Raw genomic sequence first — 18,779 nt, forward strand, 5'->3', positions numbered from 1 at the left:
TTCCTCTTTCAGACGAACACATTCAGAGTTATATTCAGTATTGTCCTGTCTGTTCCAATCTGTATAATTGCAGTGAATGGTGCCCCTGTTTCTGAATCTGAAATAAAGTATCCATCTCAGAACTGCTCCACACAGCTCCAGGGTGTTAATAAAGGACTTTTGAAGTGAAACGATGCGTTAGTTTAAGAAAAATGTTGTTTCTTAAAACTTTATAAACCGTTTAGTCCAGCTTCCGGTCTCTCAAGCAGGCGTGTTCCTGACAAGGCGGTCGAGCGAATGACGGTGATGCCTTGAGGACGAGTAAATCTTGGGCTAATTTTCATTTCTGGGTGAACTATCCCTTTAAGATGGGGCAGCACGTGTCGCGCCGCCCATCCTCAAATTCATTGGTTTATGATACAGCAGAGCTTATTGGTGTGTAGAAGTTTGCTCATGAGCATTCATTTATATAAGTTTTTATGAATGATCTACCCTGTTTGGCTGTACTACAGAAATATTAAGTGCTAACAACAGCGATTTTAGTTAGAATCAATTAGTAAATGTGTTAGTAAGTTAGATTAAGTTCCTGTCAAACACTTGGTGTTGGCATCTCCGAGTACTTCGGGCAGAACAGAGCTGTTTAATATGAGCGGCTCACGTCTGCAGAACAAATTCTTAATGGTGGCCATGATATAGTCCTACCTGTGCTATAAATAGCCTCACCTATGAGAAATATGAATTATGTTTCTGTGTGATGAACATAAATAGTGGTCTTCAATCTCAACAGCTGGGTTACACGTTAAATAAAGTCAGATATTATTGCACTTTTCACAGTTCACGAAGCAGACATACTTTAACATTGAGCAGTTTCAGCTGGGAGATGTTGATTAAAATGATCTACTATTTGAGATTGAGCTGTTTTGTATAATGTTTATTTATATGTAGCTGTTCTTTATTTTAGGTGGACAAGAAAAAACTTATGATGATAATATCCTACACTGTAGTTCAGTAAGACATGCAAAGGGTTTTAAAGAACAACTGCGGTGACAAATAAGACAATAATAGCACTAGTCCATCAGCATGAACTGGGCTTTTATGTGTGGATAATGGGAATAAAACCTTGCTGAAAATATTGATTTATTTTTACATATAGGCATATTATGTTTTTTTAATTTTTTAATTAATTGTTTTGTTTACTGTTTTTAAATCTGACCTACAGCAAATATTATTATTAATGTGCTTTACTGCATATTTAGGCGATAAATGTTCATTTTCTCTGCAACATTTTTATTCATACTTTTATAAACTATATTGATGCACTGAGAAAGATCCAAGCAGACGAAGTCTTTCCGTAGAAGTGTAGTTTATTAAAAATCAGTTATCATAAGTATAAGTGATACTGATTACAGATGATTAAATGCTAAAATATGAGATTAAAAATAGAGACAATATCCAAGCTGAACAGATTCTGCTAAAACTGAGTGATCTGACCGGAGTATAGTGATATTCAAGAGCCGAGAGATGAAGATTGAAGATGCCAGTTTGAAGGAGTATTATATAGGCTTAGATACCTCCGTCTTCATGGAATATTATTGGCTGATCAAGAATCAAGAGCAAGAGACTCAAAGTCAAAAACCTGATAAATAATTGACAGGGCTCCAAACTGCGACTAAAATGGTCGCATTTGCGACCAAAAATATTAATTTGCGAGTGAAGTTTTTGCTGAGGTCGCCACTGGCGACTATATATAATTTGCATGAAAGGACTTTTTTCCCGATTGTTTTGCGCTCACATCTTTTGTGATGTTCACGTATTAAACTTACATAAGACGATGCGCATCAAAGTTTTACTGAAAAGAGTTTCAAACAGTCCTCGTCTCTGCCGCACACAGTCTGCTGAACGCAGTGAGAGAGACCTGAAAGTGATAATATAAACACCAGTACCCCGCGTCCACACGGTCCGTGTATGCGTCCGGATCGCGCGAGCGGAGAGTATCGCACTTAATGCTCAGGCGCGATCTCTTTAGCTCCTCAGTTAAAGCAGCAAGTGAACCCATTATATATTTCCATTTACTACTATAGTATGAAATGAACATGATCAAAAGGTAGGCAACAGGGGCGGCGTTAGGGGTGGGCTAAGGGGGTGGAGCCCCGAATGTTTTCAGTAAAGCCCCGAATGTTTTTATTACTATGCCATCAATGAGTTTCCATGCGCAATAAAGTAATTTATATTAGAATTTAAATAAATAAATAAACAAATAAATAAATATCTCTCGACTCTCACGTCTACAGTGTCTGTCAATTTACGCGTTGTCATTCACACCCGACAAAAACCGCCCACTGAGTCTAGTGCTTCTGACTGACATGTAAACTGGCCAACCATCGATGAGCGTCTGTACGATCCAGCCAATCAAATTAGATCTTTTGGAGCCAGGCCATTTGTTGTAGGTATGGGCGATACCACAATTTTTGAATGCGATACGATACCGATACTTTTTGTTAATTTTTTTACGATACCGATACCGATACCACTTATTATTTTAAATGTTAATGTGATTTTTCAAAATAATATTAATAAAAAAAAAGATCATTACATGTAAAGACAAAATTACATACACATACTGGCCATTAATAACAAATTTATTAGAAAAGCAAATTTGACAAATAAGTCAAAATGTTTAAACAACCTTCTTACAAAAATATTGATTAAACAGAAATCTTAATAAAATAAACAATACCAACAACATAAACTAGATGTTGCATATTTTCACTTATTTCTTATTTGTGAGTCTTATTTGTTTTTTTCTTTCAATATTCTGTTTACTAACTACATATTTTACAAAAAAACTCACAAAATTAATCTTAATAAAATAAACTAAAATACCAACAACATAAAATGTGCTTTCACATTTCTTAATTTTAAAGAAATATTTTCTTCATCTTCAACTTTCTACATTTTTGTAGTATTTAGCAATGCTCAGGACAACACTGTAAGATTACAGCAATTGTTGATAAAGATTTACTAATCTTTGAGCTGTAGATTAGCGTTTAAGAAAAGCAACATGTTAACATTTTTTGGTTTCAGCCGATTTCGCCTCTGACTAATTTACAGTCTATGGTATATACACACTGCACACACACATACTGTATATACACACTGCACACACACATACTGTATATACACACTGCACACACACACACTGTATATACACACTGCACACACACACTCTGTATATACACACTGCACACACACATACTGTATATACACACTGCACACACACACTCTGTATATACACACTGCACACACACATACTGTATATACACACTGCACACACACACTCTGTATATACACACTGCACACACACATACTGTATATACACACTGCACACACACACTCTGTATATACACACTGCACACACACACTCTGTATATACACACTGCACACACACATACTGTATATACACACTGCACACACACACTCTGTATATACACACTGCACACACACACTCTGTATATACACTGCACACACACACACACTCTGTCTGTATATACACACTGCACACACACACACACACACACACTCTGTATATACACACTGCACACACACACTCTGTATATACACACTGCACACACACACTCTGTATATACACTGCACACACACACACACTCTGTCTGTATGTACACACTGCACACACACACACACACACACACACACTCTGTATATACACACTGCACACACACACACTCTGTATACACACTGCACACACACACACACACACATTTATATTTATTCTTATTCACCTAATGGTAACGAGAGAGAGAGAGAGAGTGTGTATGTACAGTTAATAGGTTAACTAATTACTCTGCTCTTTGTACCTGGATAGGGTTTGCCTCCTTTAAAACTCTCCTGTAACGTCTTCTGTCGGACAGAGGGAGACTGAGCAGAGGAACACTGGGCAGCTTGTTTTTGTTCCGCTTCTTTATAAGTTTCAGGGTGTGTTGTCTGTAAGTGTTTAAAAAGGTTGCTTGTATTGTTGCCGTGTATGACATTCTTATCACAAATATTGCATTGTGCAATATTTTTTCTGCTGATGATAAGTAGCACCACACCACGCTACGTTTCCTCTCTGCCATCGTGCCATTCTGTAATGCGGAAGTGTGCGACTTGCGTGTGTTGAGTACGTAAGTTAGCTGAAAGACACATGATCGCTCACATTCTGCCGCAGATTGATTGGTGTAACGTCCTATAAACAAAGCGTCACCGATTATCCTGTACACAGCGCTAAAACATTTAGTTATGCAGAAATTATTAAAATATATTTAAAATATCGATACTTTAAAAAAAATATCGATACCAAATTAAAAGCTTCTGAGTATCGATATATCGATACTCCGCATCGATGTGCACATCCCTAATTTGTTGGCGTGTAGTATTTTACTAGATCAATTTATTTGAAAAATAAAATGGATATTTCAAAATTCTTCAAAAAAAAGGAAGTAAAACACCCCCAGCCAACACTTGAACGCCAAGATACAACAGCTTCAGGTATCTGTAACTTTTAATCATAGTATTATATTTCTTATTCGGTTTTAAATGGTCTGATTTAACGTTACATTTTGAACATCTAACAGTTAACGGTTGCGCAGCACAGTCTTTAGGACACACACACACACACACACACACACACACGCACACACACACACACACACACACACACAGAGCGGTTATAATGTTGGGTTAGCATGGTCTGTGGCAGACTTTACGTGTCAGGGCAACAATTCAATAAACAAGATAATAAAAAAGACATATTTCGCTAAGGAAATGGTTCCAAACAACGCATGTTGTTGTGCTCTGCAGCAACACATGGCGGTGTTTACTGAATACATTTGCGTGAGTAAATGATTCACTGACCCATTCATAAAAACAGTTGCTTACTTTTTTTCTGAATGAATCATCTGTTTCGAACGAATCGATTGATTAAAGGACTGACTGACTCACTCATTAAGGCAGTGGCTTGCCGCCACCTAGTGGCAAAGTAGCAGCTACCATTCAAATTTTTTTCATCATTTCATATTTCTGTATTCCAAATTTTATATTTGATACATTAGCCTCATAAGATTATTTATGCAATTTGTAAGTGCTGTGTAAGTGCTCCTTCAAAAATATAAGTGTATAGAGCCCTGCGTTTATAATTATAATTGGATGAAAATGAGTCATCCTTAACATTTTTGGTGTTTTGGATTCACTACAGCTGGAGAACAATTAAATACAAAATAGGTTATAGGCTCTACTGGGTGATTTTTTTTATTTTACTGAGTAACATTCATAATTTTCCCATATAGTGTATAGATTTTTAGGCATTCTATTATCTCAAACAGCCTGAAAAATAGTGCATTTAGCTGACGTAAATGGGAAAAAAATCTCCACGGGGGAACATGCCCCCGGACCCCCCTAGGTTTGGGCTAAGCCCCGAATGTTTACATCGTCTGGCTCCACTCCTGGTAGGCAATAAGAAAGCCTATAGTACAACTTACTGAAATGTTTTATGTAAAAGCTCATTCAGTGTTTCAAACTGAGGAAATGTATAAAGCTTGTAAACATTGCATTGTAATACATTTACCTCAGAATAACCACTCAGTGTCCATAAACTCATCAGTCAGCTAGAAAAATAACTATAAAGAGGAGCGGTTTGCTATATTTATGCGCTGTTGCATATTAATATTTTTACTTATTCTGTTGTACATGATTCAACTCCTCCTATAAAATAGCATTTTACTAATGAAGAAAAACAGACTGAATGTGTGAAAGACATGACAACATTTATAGGATGCACTGCACTCAGTGGCCAAGTGATGCTTATGGTCCATGATATTGGTATAGATTCTGTGTAACGAACAATTCTTTGTGACTGTATATTTCAAGTTGTAAAAGACATTTAATTCACACTTTAAGTGAACCTTAGTCCCCCGGTCGACCTGATCATCTACAAGATGGATTAAAATGCTGATAAACCTAGAAAAGATAAGACATAAACACATGACAAAATGATTGAAATGTTAAAATAGGGGGGAAAAATAAAATGATAATAATAAAATAAACCACTTTTATTCTGTGGCACCTAAAAAAATAATTTGGCGCCTAAGTTTTTCTTTTATAGGAGCCAATGGCTCCTTACTCGATTTTTTTGTCTGGAGCCCTGAATTGACCTTGTTTTTGAGTCTATAATATAACCCTAACATAATATATTATCAAAACAAACTATTTAAACTGATAGAATAGAATAGAATAGAATAGAATAGAAACTGAAGCCAAACTTAAGCTGAGACCTGTAAGTTAAATATAAAAGCGTGAACATATGAATCTTCTATATCTGTCTAAACATGGTTATGAAGTACAGTTTGTACAATACTCTTGTGTGAGACTGAACATGTTTCAGCGTTTAGTTATTTCAGCACTTAATCAAGCCACTCTTCTTTAATACATGAGGATGTTTTATTTCAGATGTCATTGTGTTTGTGTTGTCTCTCGTGTTGAGCGCACCGCAACCATTGAAGTATTCAGTTTCTACAGCGACTCATTTGGTGCACACCGTGCTCTTTCTATGAAACCGGCTCTAACTCTGTCGTGACATCAGCTCTACAGCGGTTTGCCTGAGCATTGCTATTCTATTCTTTCCCTTTTACTGCGGCATTCAATCAAATGGCTTCCCAACTCATTTCTGTGCGCGCGAGGCACATTATTTCTTCTGCGCAGCCACGGTGGAAGAAGAGCGCTCAGTTTAGAGGGAACACTGCGTGGAGTCCTGTATTTAAGGCCCGTCGGGCAGGACAGTGGTACATTAGCCCGACTGAAAACACAATAGCCCCGGGACGTCAGGCTAGTGATTTTGGGAGCCCTGTTTTGTTTTTATATACACTTGAATGTGGGTGAGTTTCATGTAAAAGCAACATTTTGAACAAAAAGCTGAGAAAATGTTGTTTTTATCAAAGACTATGCCTGGATCAGATTCAGATTGAGGATCCAAACAGATGGAGCAGATCATTTCATTAACACCCACCAAACCTCACAATCAACCACTTCCCATGAAAGAGGTTTTTCAAGATTAACTTGAAGTGAATTAGAAAATGAACTGAAATAGAAATATATCAGACATTAATTATACATGAAATACAAGATTGTCATATGTATTGATTTACAATATGATTTATAGTTTTAATTGTATGTATTTAAATGCTTTAATTTACATTATTATTTAATTTGTTTGTTTTATTTCTGTTGTTTCTACAGAGGGACTAGAGATGATCAGATTGGAGATCTAGATTCACCTCAAACAGTAGATGATGAACTACAGAGAGTCAAAGACCGGCTCAAAACCAGCATGAAGAACAAATATGAGAGATTATTTGAGGGACTGAAACTCCAGGAGAATGAAAGCCTCCTGAACAGGATCTACACACAGCTCTACATCATAGAGGGAGAGAGTGAAGGAGTGAATGAAGAACATGAGGTTTTACAGATGGAGAAAACAGCCAGAACACAACACTCACAAGACACTCCAATCTACTGCAATGACATCTTTAAAGCCTCAGCTGAACCAGGATGTGAGGAGAAAGACCAGATCAAGACTGTTCTTACTAAAGGCATCGCTGGAATCGGAAAAACCGTCTCTGTGCAGAAGTTCATTCTGGACTGGGCCGAGGGAAAAGCCAATCAGGATGTAGATTTGATGTTTGTGCTTCCATTTCGAGAGCTGAACTTGATCCGAGATCATCAGTACAGTCTTCACAGACTTCTGCTGGACTTTCATCCTGAACTTCAAGATCTGGACTCAAAGATTTATGAGGAGTGTAAAGTTGTGTTCATCTTTGATGGTCTGGATGAAAGCAGAATCACACTGATGTTTTCAGACGATCAGAAAGTTTGTGATGTGACTGAGACTTCATCAGTGGGTGTGTTGATGTCAAAGCTCATGAAAGGAGAGCTGCTTCCCTCTGCTCTCATCTGGATCACCTCCAGACCAGCAGCAGCCAATCAGATCCCCTCCAAATACATCAACCGTCTGACAGAAATACAGGGATTCAATGAGCCTCAAAAGGAGGAATATTTCAGGAAGAGGATCAGTGACCAGCATCAAGCCAGCAGAATCATCTCACACATCAGAAGAGCAAGAAGCCTCCACATCATGTGCCACATCCCCATCTTCTGCTGGATCTCATCCACTGTGCTTCAGAAGCTCCTGGAAGAAGATCTGAGTGCAGAAATCCCTCAAACTCTGACTGAAATGTACATCCACTTCCTGCTGATTCAGATCAACATGAGGAACCAGAAGTATGAAGAGAGAGATCCAGAGAAACTCCAGCAGTCCAACAGAGAAGTGATTGTGAAACTTGCTGAAGTGGCTTTCAAACAGCTGATGAAGGGCAATGTGATGTTCTATGAGGAGGACCTGATTGAGAGCGGCATAGACGTCACTGACGCCTCAGTGTATTCTGGGATTTGCACTGAGATCTTTAAGCAGGAATCTGTGATTCATCAGAGGAAAGTCTACAGCTTCATTCATCTGAGCCTTCAGGAGTTTCTCGCTGCTTTCTATCTGCTTTACTGCCATTTAATAAAGAACAAGGAGGCACTGCAGTTTGTGAAAACAAAATATATACTTGACCTTGAATGTGACTTTGAAAGTGACTCTGACAGTGAATATGGATATGATTTGTCTGATAAAGACTCTCTGTATGATCTACTAACATCAGCAGTAGATAAATCACTGCAGAGTAAGAATGGTCATCTGGATCTGTTCCTGCGGTTCCTGCTGGGCGTCTCACTGGAGTCCAATCAGAGACTCTTACAGGATCTACTGACACACACAGAGAGCAGCTCAGAGAGCATCAGAGAAACCACACAGTACATTAAAATGAAGATCAAAAATGATGATGTTGATGATTATTTTATACATCCTCCTCTCTCAGCGGGTCAGTCCATCAATCTGTTCCTGTGTCTGCTGGAAGTGAAAGATCAGACTCTGTTCAGAGAGATTCAGGAGTTTGTGAAATCAGACAAACACTCAGAGGAGAAACTCTCTCCTGCTCACTGCTCAACAATCTCCTACATGCTTCAGATGTCAGAGGAGCCGCTGGATGAGTTTGAGCTCATGAAATACAACACATCAGATGAGGGGAGAAGAAGACTGATACCAGCTGTGATCAACTGCAGAAAAGCTCTGTGAGTGTTTCATCATTAACTAAACTATCATATTTAATAATGAATATGACACCTTTATAATAAGTGAGAGATTTTCTCCTAAATAACAGGCCAGAATCTTAAAGGAGTCTCGACAGGTGTTTTTAATGCAGTAGATAGTGGAGTAAAATGTCTGTTATCACCGCGGTAAACACAACCCGGTCACATGAGAAACTCTTTCATTAAATCAGCAGCAGGTGGAGCAAAGGCACGGTCGACACCATCGATCAGTAAAGCTGCAATTCAGACATGTTTACTGTGAATGAAGAGAAAATAATCACATACATTACTGATAATATTAACAGCAATAATAATATAGCATTATCACATTTAATCTCCAGTAATTATTGATCATAAATGCTTAATATTCCAGCTGTTTGACTGCGGTTACAGTGAACTATTACAGTGAAGCAGTGCTTGAAGTGTTTACTCTTTACTGTACAGCACTAGCCAGTATTTTACATTATTATACATTTAAAGAGGTCTGCATTATGCCATAAAATAAATAAAATGAGAGAAAAGTGGATTACCATGAAGGGAAATATTATGAGTAATATAGGTCTTGTTTTTTTTTTTTTTTTTTTTTTTACTTTTAACATATTTACTCTGTCAGTTTTGTGATCAAATTATTTTCACAAATTAATTTGTACATGACACGTACATTAATTATTCAACACAACCTAAGTTTTGTCATTTAATGAGATATGTGTTATATATTAATTTATTCCATGGTATGAATACTGGATTCTGATTGGCTGGCAAGGCAAGGCAAGTTTATTTATATAGCACATTTCATACACAGTGGTAATTCAAAGTGCTTTACATAAAAGAAAGTGAAATAGACATTAATAATCAATAAAAACATGGAAATAAAAATAATAAAAACAAGGAATTTTAAAATGATATAGAAGTTTATTTAAAATAAATTGAAAGAAAATGATTATACATAAAATTCATTGCAGTCAGTTGGGACATACACTCACCTAAAGGATTATTAGGAACACCACACTAATACTGTGTTTGACCCCCTTTCGCCTTCAGAACTGCCTTAATTCTACGTGGCATTGATTCAACAAGGTGCTGAAAGCATTCTTTAGAAATGTTGGCCCATATTGATAGGATAGCATCTTGCAGTTGATGGAGATTTGTGGGATGCACATCCAGGGCACGAAGCTCCCGTTCCACCACATCCCAAAGATGCTCTATGGGGTTGAGATCTGGTGACTGTGGGGGCCATTTTAGTACAGTGAACTCATTGTCATGTTCAAGAAACCAATTTGAAATGATTCGAGCTTTGTGACATGGTGCATTATCCTGCTGGAAGTAGCCATCAGAGGATGGGTACATGGTGGTCATAAAGGGATGGACATGGTCAGAAACGATGCTCAGGTAGGCCGTGGCATTTAAACCATGCCCAATTGGCACTAAGGGGCCTAAAGTGTGCCAAGAAAACATCCCCCACACCATTACACCACCACCACCAGCCTGCACAGTGGTAACAAGGCATGATGGATCCATGTTCTCATTCTGTTTACGCCAAATTCTGACTCTACCATCCGAATGTCTCAACAGAAATCGAGACTCATCAGACCAGGCAACATTTTTCCAGTCTTCAACCGTCCAATTTTGGTGAGCTCGTGCAAATTGTAGCCTCTTTTTCCTATTTGTAGTGGAGATGAGTGGTACCCGGTGGGGTCTTCTGCTGTTGTAGCCCATCCGCCTCAAGGTTGTGCGTGTTGTGGCTTCACAAATGCTTTGCTGCATACCTCGGTTGTAACGAGTGGTTATTTCAGTCAAAGTTGCTCTTCTATCAGCTTGAATCAGTCGGTCCATTCTCCTCTGACCTCTAGCATCAACAAGGCATTTTCGCCCACAGGACTGCCGCATACTGGATGTTTTTCCCTTTTCACACCATTCTTTGTAAACCCTAGAAATGGTTGTGCGTGAAAATCCCAGTAACTGAGCAGATTGTGAAATACTCAGACCGGCCCGTCTGGCACCAACAACCATGCCACGCTCAAAATTGCTTAAATCACCTTTCTTTCCCATTCTGACATTCAGTTTGGAGTTCAGGAGATTGTCTTGACCAGGACCACACCCCTAAATGCATTGAAGCAACTGCCATGTGATTGGTTTATTAGATAATTGCATTAATGAGAAATTGAACAGGTGTTCCTAATAATCCTTTAGGTGAGTGTATAGCACAGTGCTCATTCAACAAATGCACCGTTAAACAGATGAGTTTTGAGTCTTGATTTAAATGTGGCTAATGTTTTAGCACATCTGATCTCTTCTGGAAGCTCCCCGGGCACCGCAGCATAAATGGCTGCCCACTGCTCCGGGTGTGTGTTCACGGTGTGTGTGTGTTCACTGCTGTGTGTGTGTTCACTGCTGTGTGTGTGCACTATGGATGGGTTAAATGCAGAGCACAAATTCCAAGTATGGGTCACCATACTTGGCCGTATGTCACTTCACTTCACTTACAGCACTTATTATGTCTCTGTTCATTAAAACCAGACCAAGATAATTATATTGTAAAGCATGTTGAAGTGTGATGTTGTTTAAAGTAAATATATGTTTATGTTCTAGATTTCTGTTTTTTTTCTGAAATATCATAATCTTAGTTTTTTGGATGTTGACTTCTAAGTTCCAATCATGGCAGTATTTAGTTAAAATGTCAAGGTTGTTCTGGAGACCTGGGCCCGTATTCATGAAGAATCTTAGAGCTAAGAGTTGATCCTAGTAACAAAATTCTGAGAAAATTCTTAGAAATGTGGGTGTTTCCCCTTAAAATTAAAGAAAATATCCTAGTAAAGAAAAAAGTAATTCAGAAACAGGGCTCCAAACTGCGACTAAAATGGTCGCATTTGCGACCAAAAATATTAATTTGCGAGTGAAGTTTTTGCTGAGGTCGCCACTGGCGACTATATATAATTTGCATGAAAGGACTTTTTTCCCGATTGTTTTGCGCTCACATCTTTTGTTATGTTCACGTATTAAACTTACATAAGACGATGCGCATCAAAGTTTTACTGAAAAGAGTTTCAAACAGTCCTCGTCTCTGCCGCACACAGTCTGCTGAACGCAGTGAGAGAGACCTGAAAGGGCCTGTTTACACCTGGTCACTTCATGCATTTTCTCTGATCGGATATCTATATGATTTGTTAAAACGTTTCCCCATTTACACTTGGCCACATAAATGTGTCTTCGCAAAACGGATATAAATCCGTTCTTCAATTCCCGCTTCATATGCAAATATAACGGAGTTCACGTCAATGAAAGCAATGGATAATTTTATTAATTATCAGCTAATTTCAATATCACAGATCTTCTTATCGAGATCTTAGTCTATATGCTGTGTTCTGTTAATGCATGGACTTCCTGTTATTTGAAGCGCACTTGCCATCCAGTAATCGCAAAAAGCTTTGTGCTGTCTTACTTTTTAATAAACAAAGTATCAGCTTTAAAATGCTAGGAAATTCAAATGATGCGGTTTGGGTGCTCTTTAATGCGGACCACAAGCGCACACTTTGGGTAATATAAACAGCAGTACCCCGCGTCCACACGGTCCGTGTATGCGGAGAGTATCGCGCGAGCGGAGAGTATCACTTAATGCTCAGGCGCAATCTCTTTAGCTCCTCAGTTAAAGCAGCAAGTGAACCCATTATATATTTCCATTTACTACTATAGTATGAAATGAACATGATCAAAAGGTAGGCAATAAGAAAGCCTATAGTACAACTTACTGTTGTTCTCATTCAGTGTTTCAAACTGAGGAAATGTATAAAGCTTGTAAACATTGCATTGTAATACATTTACCTCAGAATAACCACTCAGTGTCCATAAACTCATCAGTCAGCTAGAAAAATAACTATAAAGAGGAGCGGTTTGCTATATTTATGCGCTGTTGAATATTAATATTTTTACTTATTCTGTTGTACATGATTCAACTCCTCCTATAAAATTGCATTTTACTAATGAAGAAAAACAGACTGAATGTGTGAAAGACGTGACAACATTTATAGGATGCACTGCTCTCAGTTGCCAAGTGATACTTATGGTCCATGATATTGGTATAGATTCTGTGTAACGAACAATTCTTTGTGACTGTATATTTCAAGTTGTAAAAGACATTTAATTCACACTTTAAGTGAACCTTAGTCCCCCGGTCGACCTGATCATCTACAAGATGGATTAAAATGCTGATAAACCTAGAAAAGATAAGACATAAACACATGACAAAATGATTGAAATGTTAAAATAGGGGGGGAAAATAAAATGATAATAATAAAATAAACCACTTTTATTCTGTGGCACCTAAAAAAATAATTTGGCGCCTAAGTTTTTCTTTTATAGGAGCCAATGGCTCCTTACTCGATTTTTTTGTCTGGAGCCCTGCAGAAAGCATCTTAACCCTTAAAAGAGGTCTTAAGGTCCAAAATTGTTAAGAGTACGGACGAGGACTTTTAAGGGGCTTAAGAGTTTCTTTAACAGCGGAGAAAATGGACGAAACATGAAGTGGGAGAAGAAATGTGTTGCACACAATGCATGACAGTGAGTTAATAAGACGCTACACATTAGATCGTGCAGGGATCATGTTTGTGACTGATCTTATTAAAGACATGCTAACAACTCAGACACTGCGCAGAAATGCCGTAGCGCCGGAAATGGACGTAATACTACATTGATGATTTGGGTCTGTTTTGGGTCTGTTGGGGGAAGTCGTGGCCGAATGGTTAGAGAGTCGGACTCGTAATCCAAAGGTTGCGGGTTCGAGTCTCGGCCCGGCAGGGATTGTAGGTGGGGGGAGTGAATGTACAGCGCTCTCTCCACCCTCAATACCACGACTGAGGTGCCCTTGAGCAAGACACCGAACCCCCAACTGCTCCCCGGGCGCCGCAGCATGGCTGCCCACTGCTCCGGGTGTATGTTCACGGTGTGTGTGTGTGTGTGTGTGTGTGTGTGTTCACTGCTCTGTGTGTGTGTGTGTGTGTGTTCACTGCTGTGTGTGTGTGTGTGTGTGTGTGTTCACTGCTGTGTGTGTGCACTATGGATGGGTTAAATGCAGAGCACAAATTCCAAGTATGGGTCACCATACTTGGCCGTGTGTCACTTCACTTCCCTTACAGCACTTATTATGTCTCTGTTCATTTCCTATAAAATACGGTAAGTATGTTTACTTACCGTATTATGTTAAATTATATATATTTATTAGGGCCGGGACTTTAACGCGTTAATTTAGATTAATTAATTACACAAAAATAACGCGTTCAATTTTTGTAACGCAGTTTAATCGCACTTATTTTTGCACCGCGGAACGTTTCTCATTGGATGAGTTTCGGCGGACCGATTATACTGGAGCACCAACTAGCGTTCAGACAAAAACAAACCACAGTGAACATGGACAAAGAAGCTGATGAGACCGCTTTGGTTGGCCCTGTGGATGGGAAATTTAAAGATCCATATAAAAAAACTTACTTCTCACTGTTCTCAGGTCAAATATTTATATGCGGTTAAAATGCGATTAATTTCGATTAATTAATTACAAAGCCTCTAATTAATTAGATTATTTTTTTTAATCGAGTCCCGGCCCTAATATTTATATATATATATTTTTTTTATCCATGCTGTCATTTTATATATGTGTATATGTCTTTTGCTCGCTCAGAGTTGCTCTCAGATTGGTCCTGAATCACTTTTAAGGATTAATTCTTAGAATCTTTGGGAATACGGGCCCTGGTGTTTTAGATAGAATTAGCAAGTCGTCTGCATACAGTAAATATTTGACTTCTGTGAGGAATAATTGTAGTCCTGGACTGTCTGATTGGTCCAGTAGATCTGCCAATTCATTGATATATATGTCAGGGCTGTCAAAATGGCTGAAAAAGTTCGAATTTTGTACCTAAATATGATCAAAATGCAAATTATATTCAAATTTAAAAGGCATAATTTCAGTTAGAGGAAAAAACTCTTTTGGCTTCTCTCCTGAGGCCACAAAAATATTACTAATCCACGGTTCTTCAAAGCATAAAATAACACAACTATCTTTGAAAAATGTGCATGATGTTTAAAATAATGTTTAACCATATATAATTGTTGCTTAAACAATTAGAAACAAAAGGATCATGTATATATACACAGTTTAATACAAAGCACGGAAAACCAATCACAAAGAGTAATGTTACTTTTTTCATTTAAAAACATGGAATGGGGAGAGACCCATCCCGCCATAACATTTTGAGACATGTTATTTTCAAAGTTGAACTTACAATAATTTTAAATGGTTTTCTAAATATCCGACTGTCTTTTGCGAGATGCGAGTGCAACGCTGATAGATGTCCCTCTAGAAAATGGTCAAAATATGTGTTCTGTGTGAACGGCTTGGTTCCAGTTTGACGTAAACAACATCATCTGCACATGTTCTCTTTTTCTGCAGTGTTTTGAATGAACAACGTATCCAGTGGGTTCAGCTGAATAGGCAAAAAAAAGCATTAAAATGCAATGACACCTACCTTCATCTTCATCACATCTCGTGCGCCGCTGCTAATGCTGCCTGGTGCACAACTAAAATTCGAATGCAACCTTTTACATTCGAATGTGCATTTTTATTTTAAATTCAACGAATATTCGAAATTCGAAAAAATTTTAACAACCCTAATACAGTATATGTTAAATAAAGTCAGGCTGAGGCATCTCTAATTTGAGAAAAATAGTCGTAAACGTTACCCTTCGTTTAATGTTTTGTTACTCCAATATTTTCCTCTTTTTTTATCCTTTAGTCCTTTGCGGACCAATTTTTACTGCACATTTATTTTGGTTATACATGTTTTTAATTAAGTCATATATTTTACCCCCTATGCCACTTTGAATGATTTTATAAAACAATCCATTATGCCAAATGGAGTCAAAAGCCTTCTTAAAATCTCTGAAGCATGCAATATTTCCCCTCTTTCTTTAGGTGTACATGTTGATTTATTAATGTGTGTAGTGTGTGAATATGGTCAGTGGTTCGATGTTTAGGGAGGAAGCCAATTTGAGATTTGCTGATGATATTGTGCTGCTTTAAGAAAGATGAAATCCGAGAGTTGATTATAGAGCAAAATACTTTTGCCAAATGACTGGTTACACATATCCCTCTGTAGTTATTAGGATCTGTTTTGTCTCCACTTTTAAAGATAGGAGAGATGAGTCCTGTGTTCCAGACCTCAGGAGAAACGCCTGAACTCGGAGTCAGATTGAAGAGTTTGAGTAATGCAGTCTGAAGTTCAGGAGAGCTGTGTTTAAGCATCTCATTGTTTATGTTGTCAGGGCCGCAGGATTTCTTACATTTGAGGGATTTCAGTTTTCAGTTTTGGCTAGTTCTTGTGGCTCTGTATTGTTCAGACTGTGTCAAGTGCTCCAGAACTGACCCTGATCTTCTGAAGTGTGTTGTTATAATAATCCAGTTTCTTAACCAAATATGATTTTTGCCTTGCTGTACTGGTGATGTAAAAGGGGCAATATAATTTTTTATCCATATGACTAAACCTCCAGAATCTCTACCACGATGTATTGAGTTGAGTTTCCAGGAGGGCACTATGATTTCAGAGTAACTTGCAGGACACTGAGTGGACACATCTGATCTACACCATGTTTCTGTTAGAATTAGGATCTCAACATTTGTGATGCTATTTAACAAATCTGTGTTTGTGCTTTTTAATCCAAATGTTTTAGAGCACAAACCCTGAATATTCCAAAAGCTAATATTTAACATGTTTATATGAAAAAAAAACTTTTTTATAAATAAAATAAAATATTAAAGCAAAACAAAATAATAGTAATAATAGAGCAAATAAAAAGGTAGTAAAACTGATTAAAATAAATAATTGTGAATAATGACTAAAACTAATAATAAATAATATAGTAAAAATAACAATAACAACAACCGATAATAAAAATAATCACGATGATAATAATCAATGTGTTGTGATCAATCATTGCAGATTTCAGTTGAGCATGTTGCTGCAGAGAAGGCTTAGCAGTCGTTTGATTTCTCCCACATCACTAATGGAGAGTTCCTGAGCCGCTGCTGCTGAGGGGGTCTGCTGTGATAGTACCTGGGCGTAGCTTGCTCTCTGCTGGGACGCCTGCCTCTCTTGCTCTCTGTGAGACCAGCCTGAAGTCATGGTCTGTCTGTGGTGGTCTTGAGTGAGATGAAGGTCCAGATGGCTCAAACGGTTGCGTTCTCACATTTCTTTTTGCTCCTTTATAGCCGGTTGTTGGGAAGCGTCCCAAGGGCAGGGCTCTGAACCGGTTCAAGGAATGAAAACTGGAAACTAATGAAATTTTGACTGAAACAGAAACGAAATCAAATCTTATAGTTCTGAACAGAATCGAAAATTTTAAATGGCTATTAACCGGTTAATAACGTTATTTTATCGTTCCATTTATTGTTTGAAATTTGCTGTCAACCAATCAGGATTTGAAGTAGTACAGATTATGCAAATGTGATGCTGATGCATCCAGCGAGTGAAATGCCCGCGCTTCAGCTGTGAACTCATCATAGGTAAATCATAATCAGAATCAGAATGATCTTTATTGGTCAGGTATGTTTACACATACAAGGAATGTGTTGTAGTGACAGAAGCTCCACAGTGCAACAGAAAGACAGCAACAGGACAGGACACAGATAATAAAACAAGATAACAAGAAATAGCCAATAACCAATGTACAAGCAGCAAAAAAAAAAAAAAACAATATAGACAACTATGTATGTACAGGTCAAGTATGTGCAAATTAGAAATGAGAAAATAAAATAAAATAAGTGAGTGTGGTGAATGGATAATGTATTAGTTGTGTGTTCTACGTTTATTTATTGAGTGTTCATGAGATGTATTGACTGAGGGAAGAAACTGTTCCTGTGTCTGGTCGTTCTGGTGCTCAGAGCTCTGTAGCGTCGACCAGACGGTAACAGTTCAAAGAGGGAGTGTGCTGGATGTGAGGGGTCCAGAGTGATTTTACCAGCCCTTTTGCTCACTCTGGATAAGTACAGTTCTTGGAGAGTGGGGAGGGTTGTACCAATGATTCGCTCAGCAGTCCGGACTACCCTCCGTAGTCTTCTGAGGTCAGATTTGGTAGCTGAGCTGAACCAGACAGTTATTGAAGTGCAGAGGATGGATTCAATGATGGCAGAGTAGAACTGTTTCAGTAAGTCCTGTGGCAGGTTGAACTTGCTCAGCTGGTGAAGAAAGTACAACCTCTGCTGGGCCTTTCTGACAATGGACTCAATGTGAGTATCCCACTTCAGGTCCTGAGAGATGGTGGTGCCCAGGAATCTGAATGACTCCACTGCAGTCACAGTGCTGTTCATGATGGTGAGTGGGGGGAGAGCAGGGGGTTTTCTCCTGAAGTCCACAATCATCTCCACAGTTGACAATGACAATGCACCAGTGAGTTTAGAGCAGTGATTTTCAGTCCTGTTCCTCGGGACCCACACACAACATTGCAGCCTATTCATTATCAAAATAAAATATGCCTAGAGTTAAAGAAACGTCTAAAATGTTACAGTGCTCCGTTTCCAATCT

At 38.2% G+C, this 18,779-nt stretch overlaps 2 protein-coding genes across 7 annotated transcripts in view; both read left to right on the top strand.

Moving 5' to 3' along the window:
* Positions 1-18,779, top strand: part of LOC306875141 (uncharacterized protein) — a 264,860-nt gene that overhangs the window by 169,554 nt on the left and 76,527 nt on the right. The window lies entirely within an intron of this gene.
* LOC306875128 (protein NLRC3-like) overlaps positions 1-18,779 on the top strand; it is a gene marked incomplete at its 3' end in the record, with an annotated part of 134,957 nt that overhangs the window by 5,273 nt on the left and 110,905 nt on the right. For 2 of the 6 annotated variants that reach the window (XM_079425541.1, XM_079425543.1), the window contains one exon: positions 7,267-9,198. In XM_079425541.1, coding sequence (XP_079281667.1) covers positions 7,267-9,198 — 1,932 coding nt within the window. Of the gene's footprint in view, positions 1-7,266; positions 9,203-15,652; positions 15,932-15,995; positions 16,602-18,779 lie in introns of those variants that run through there. The other 4 variants (XM_079425545.1, XM_079425544.1, XM_079425542.1 and 1 more) reach the window with 4 other exon arrangements.

Source organism: Barbus barbus (assembly GCF_936440315.1).
Source record: "Barbus barbus genome assembly, chromosome: 9".
In the NCBI taxonomy this organism is placed as follows: Eukaryota; Metazoa; Chordata; class Actinopteri; order Cypriniformes; family Cyprinidae; genus Barbus; species Barbus barbus.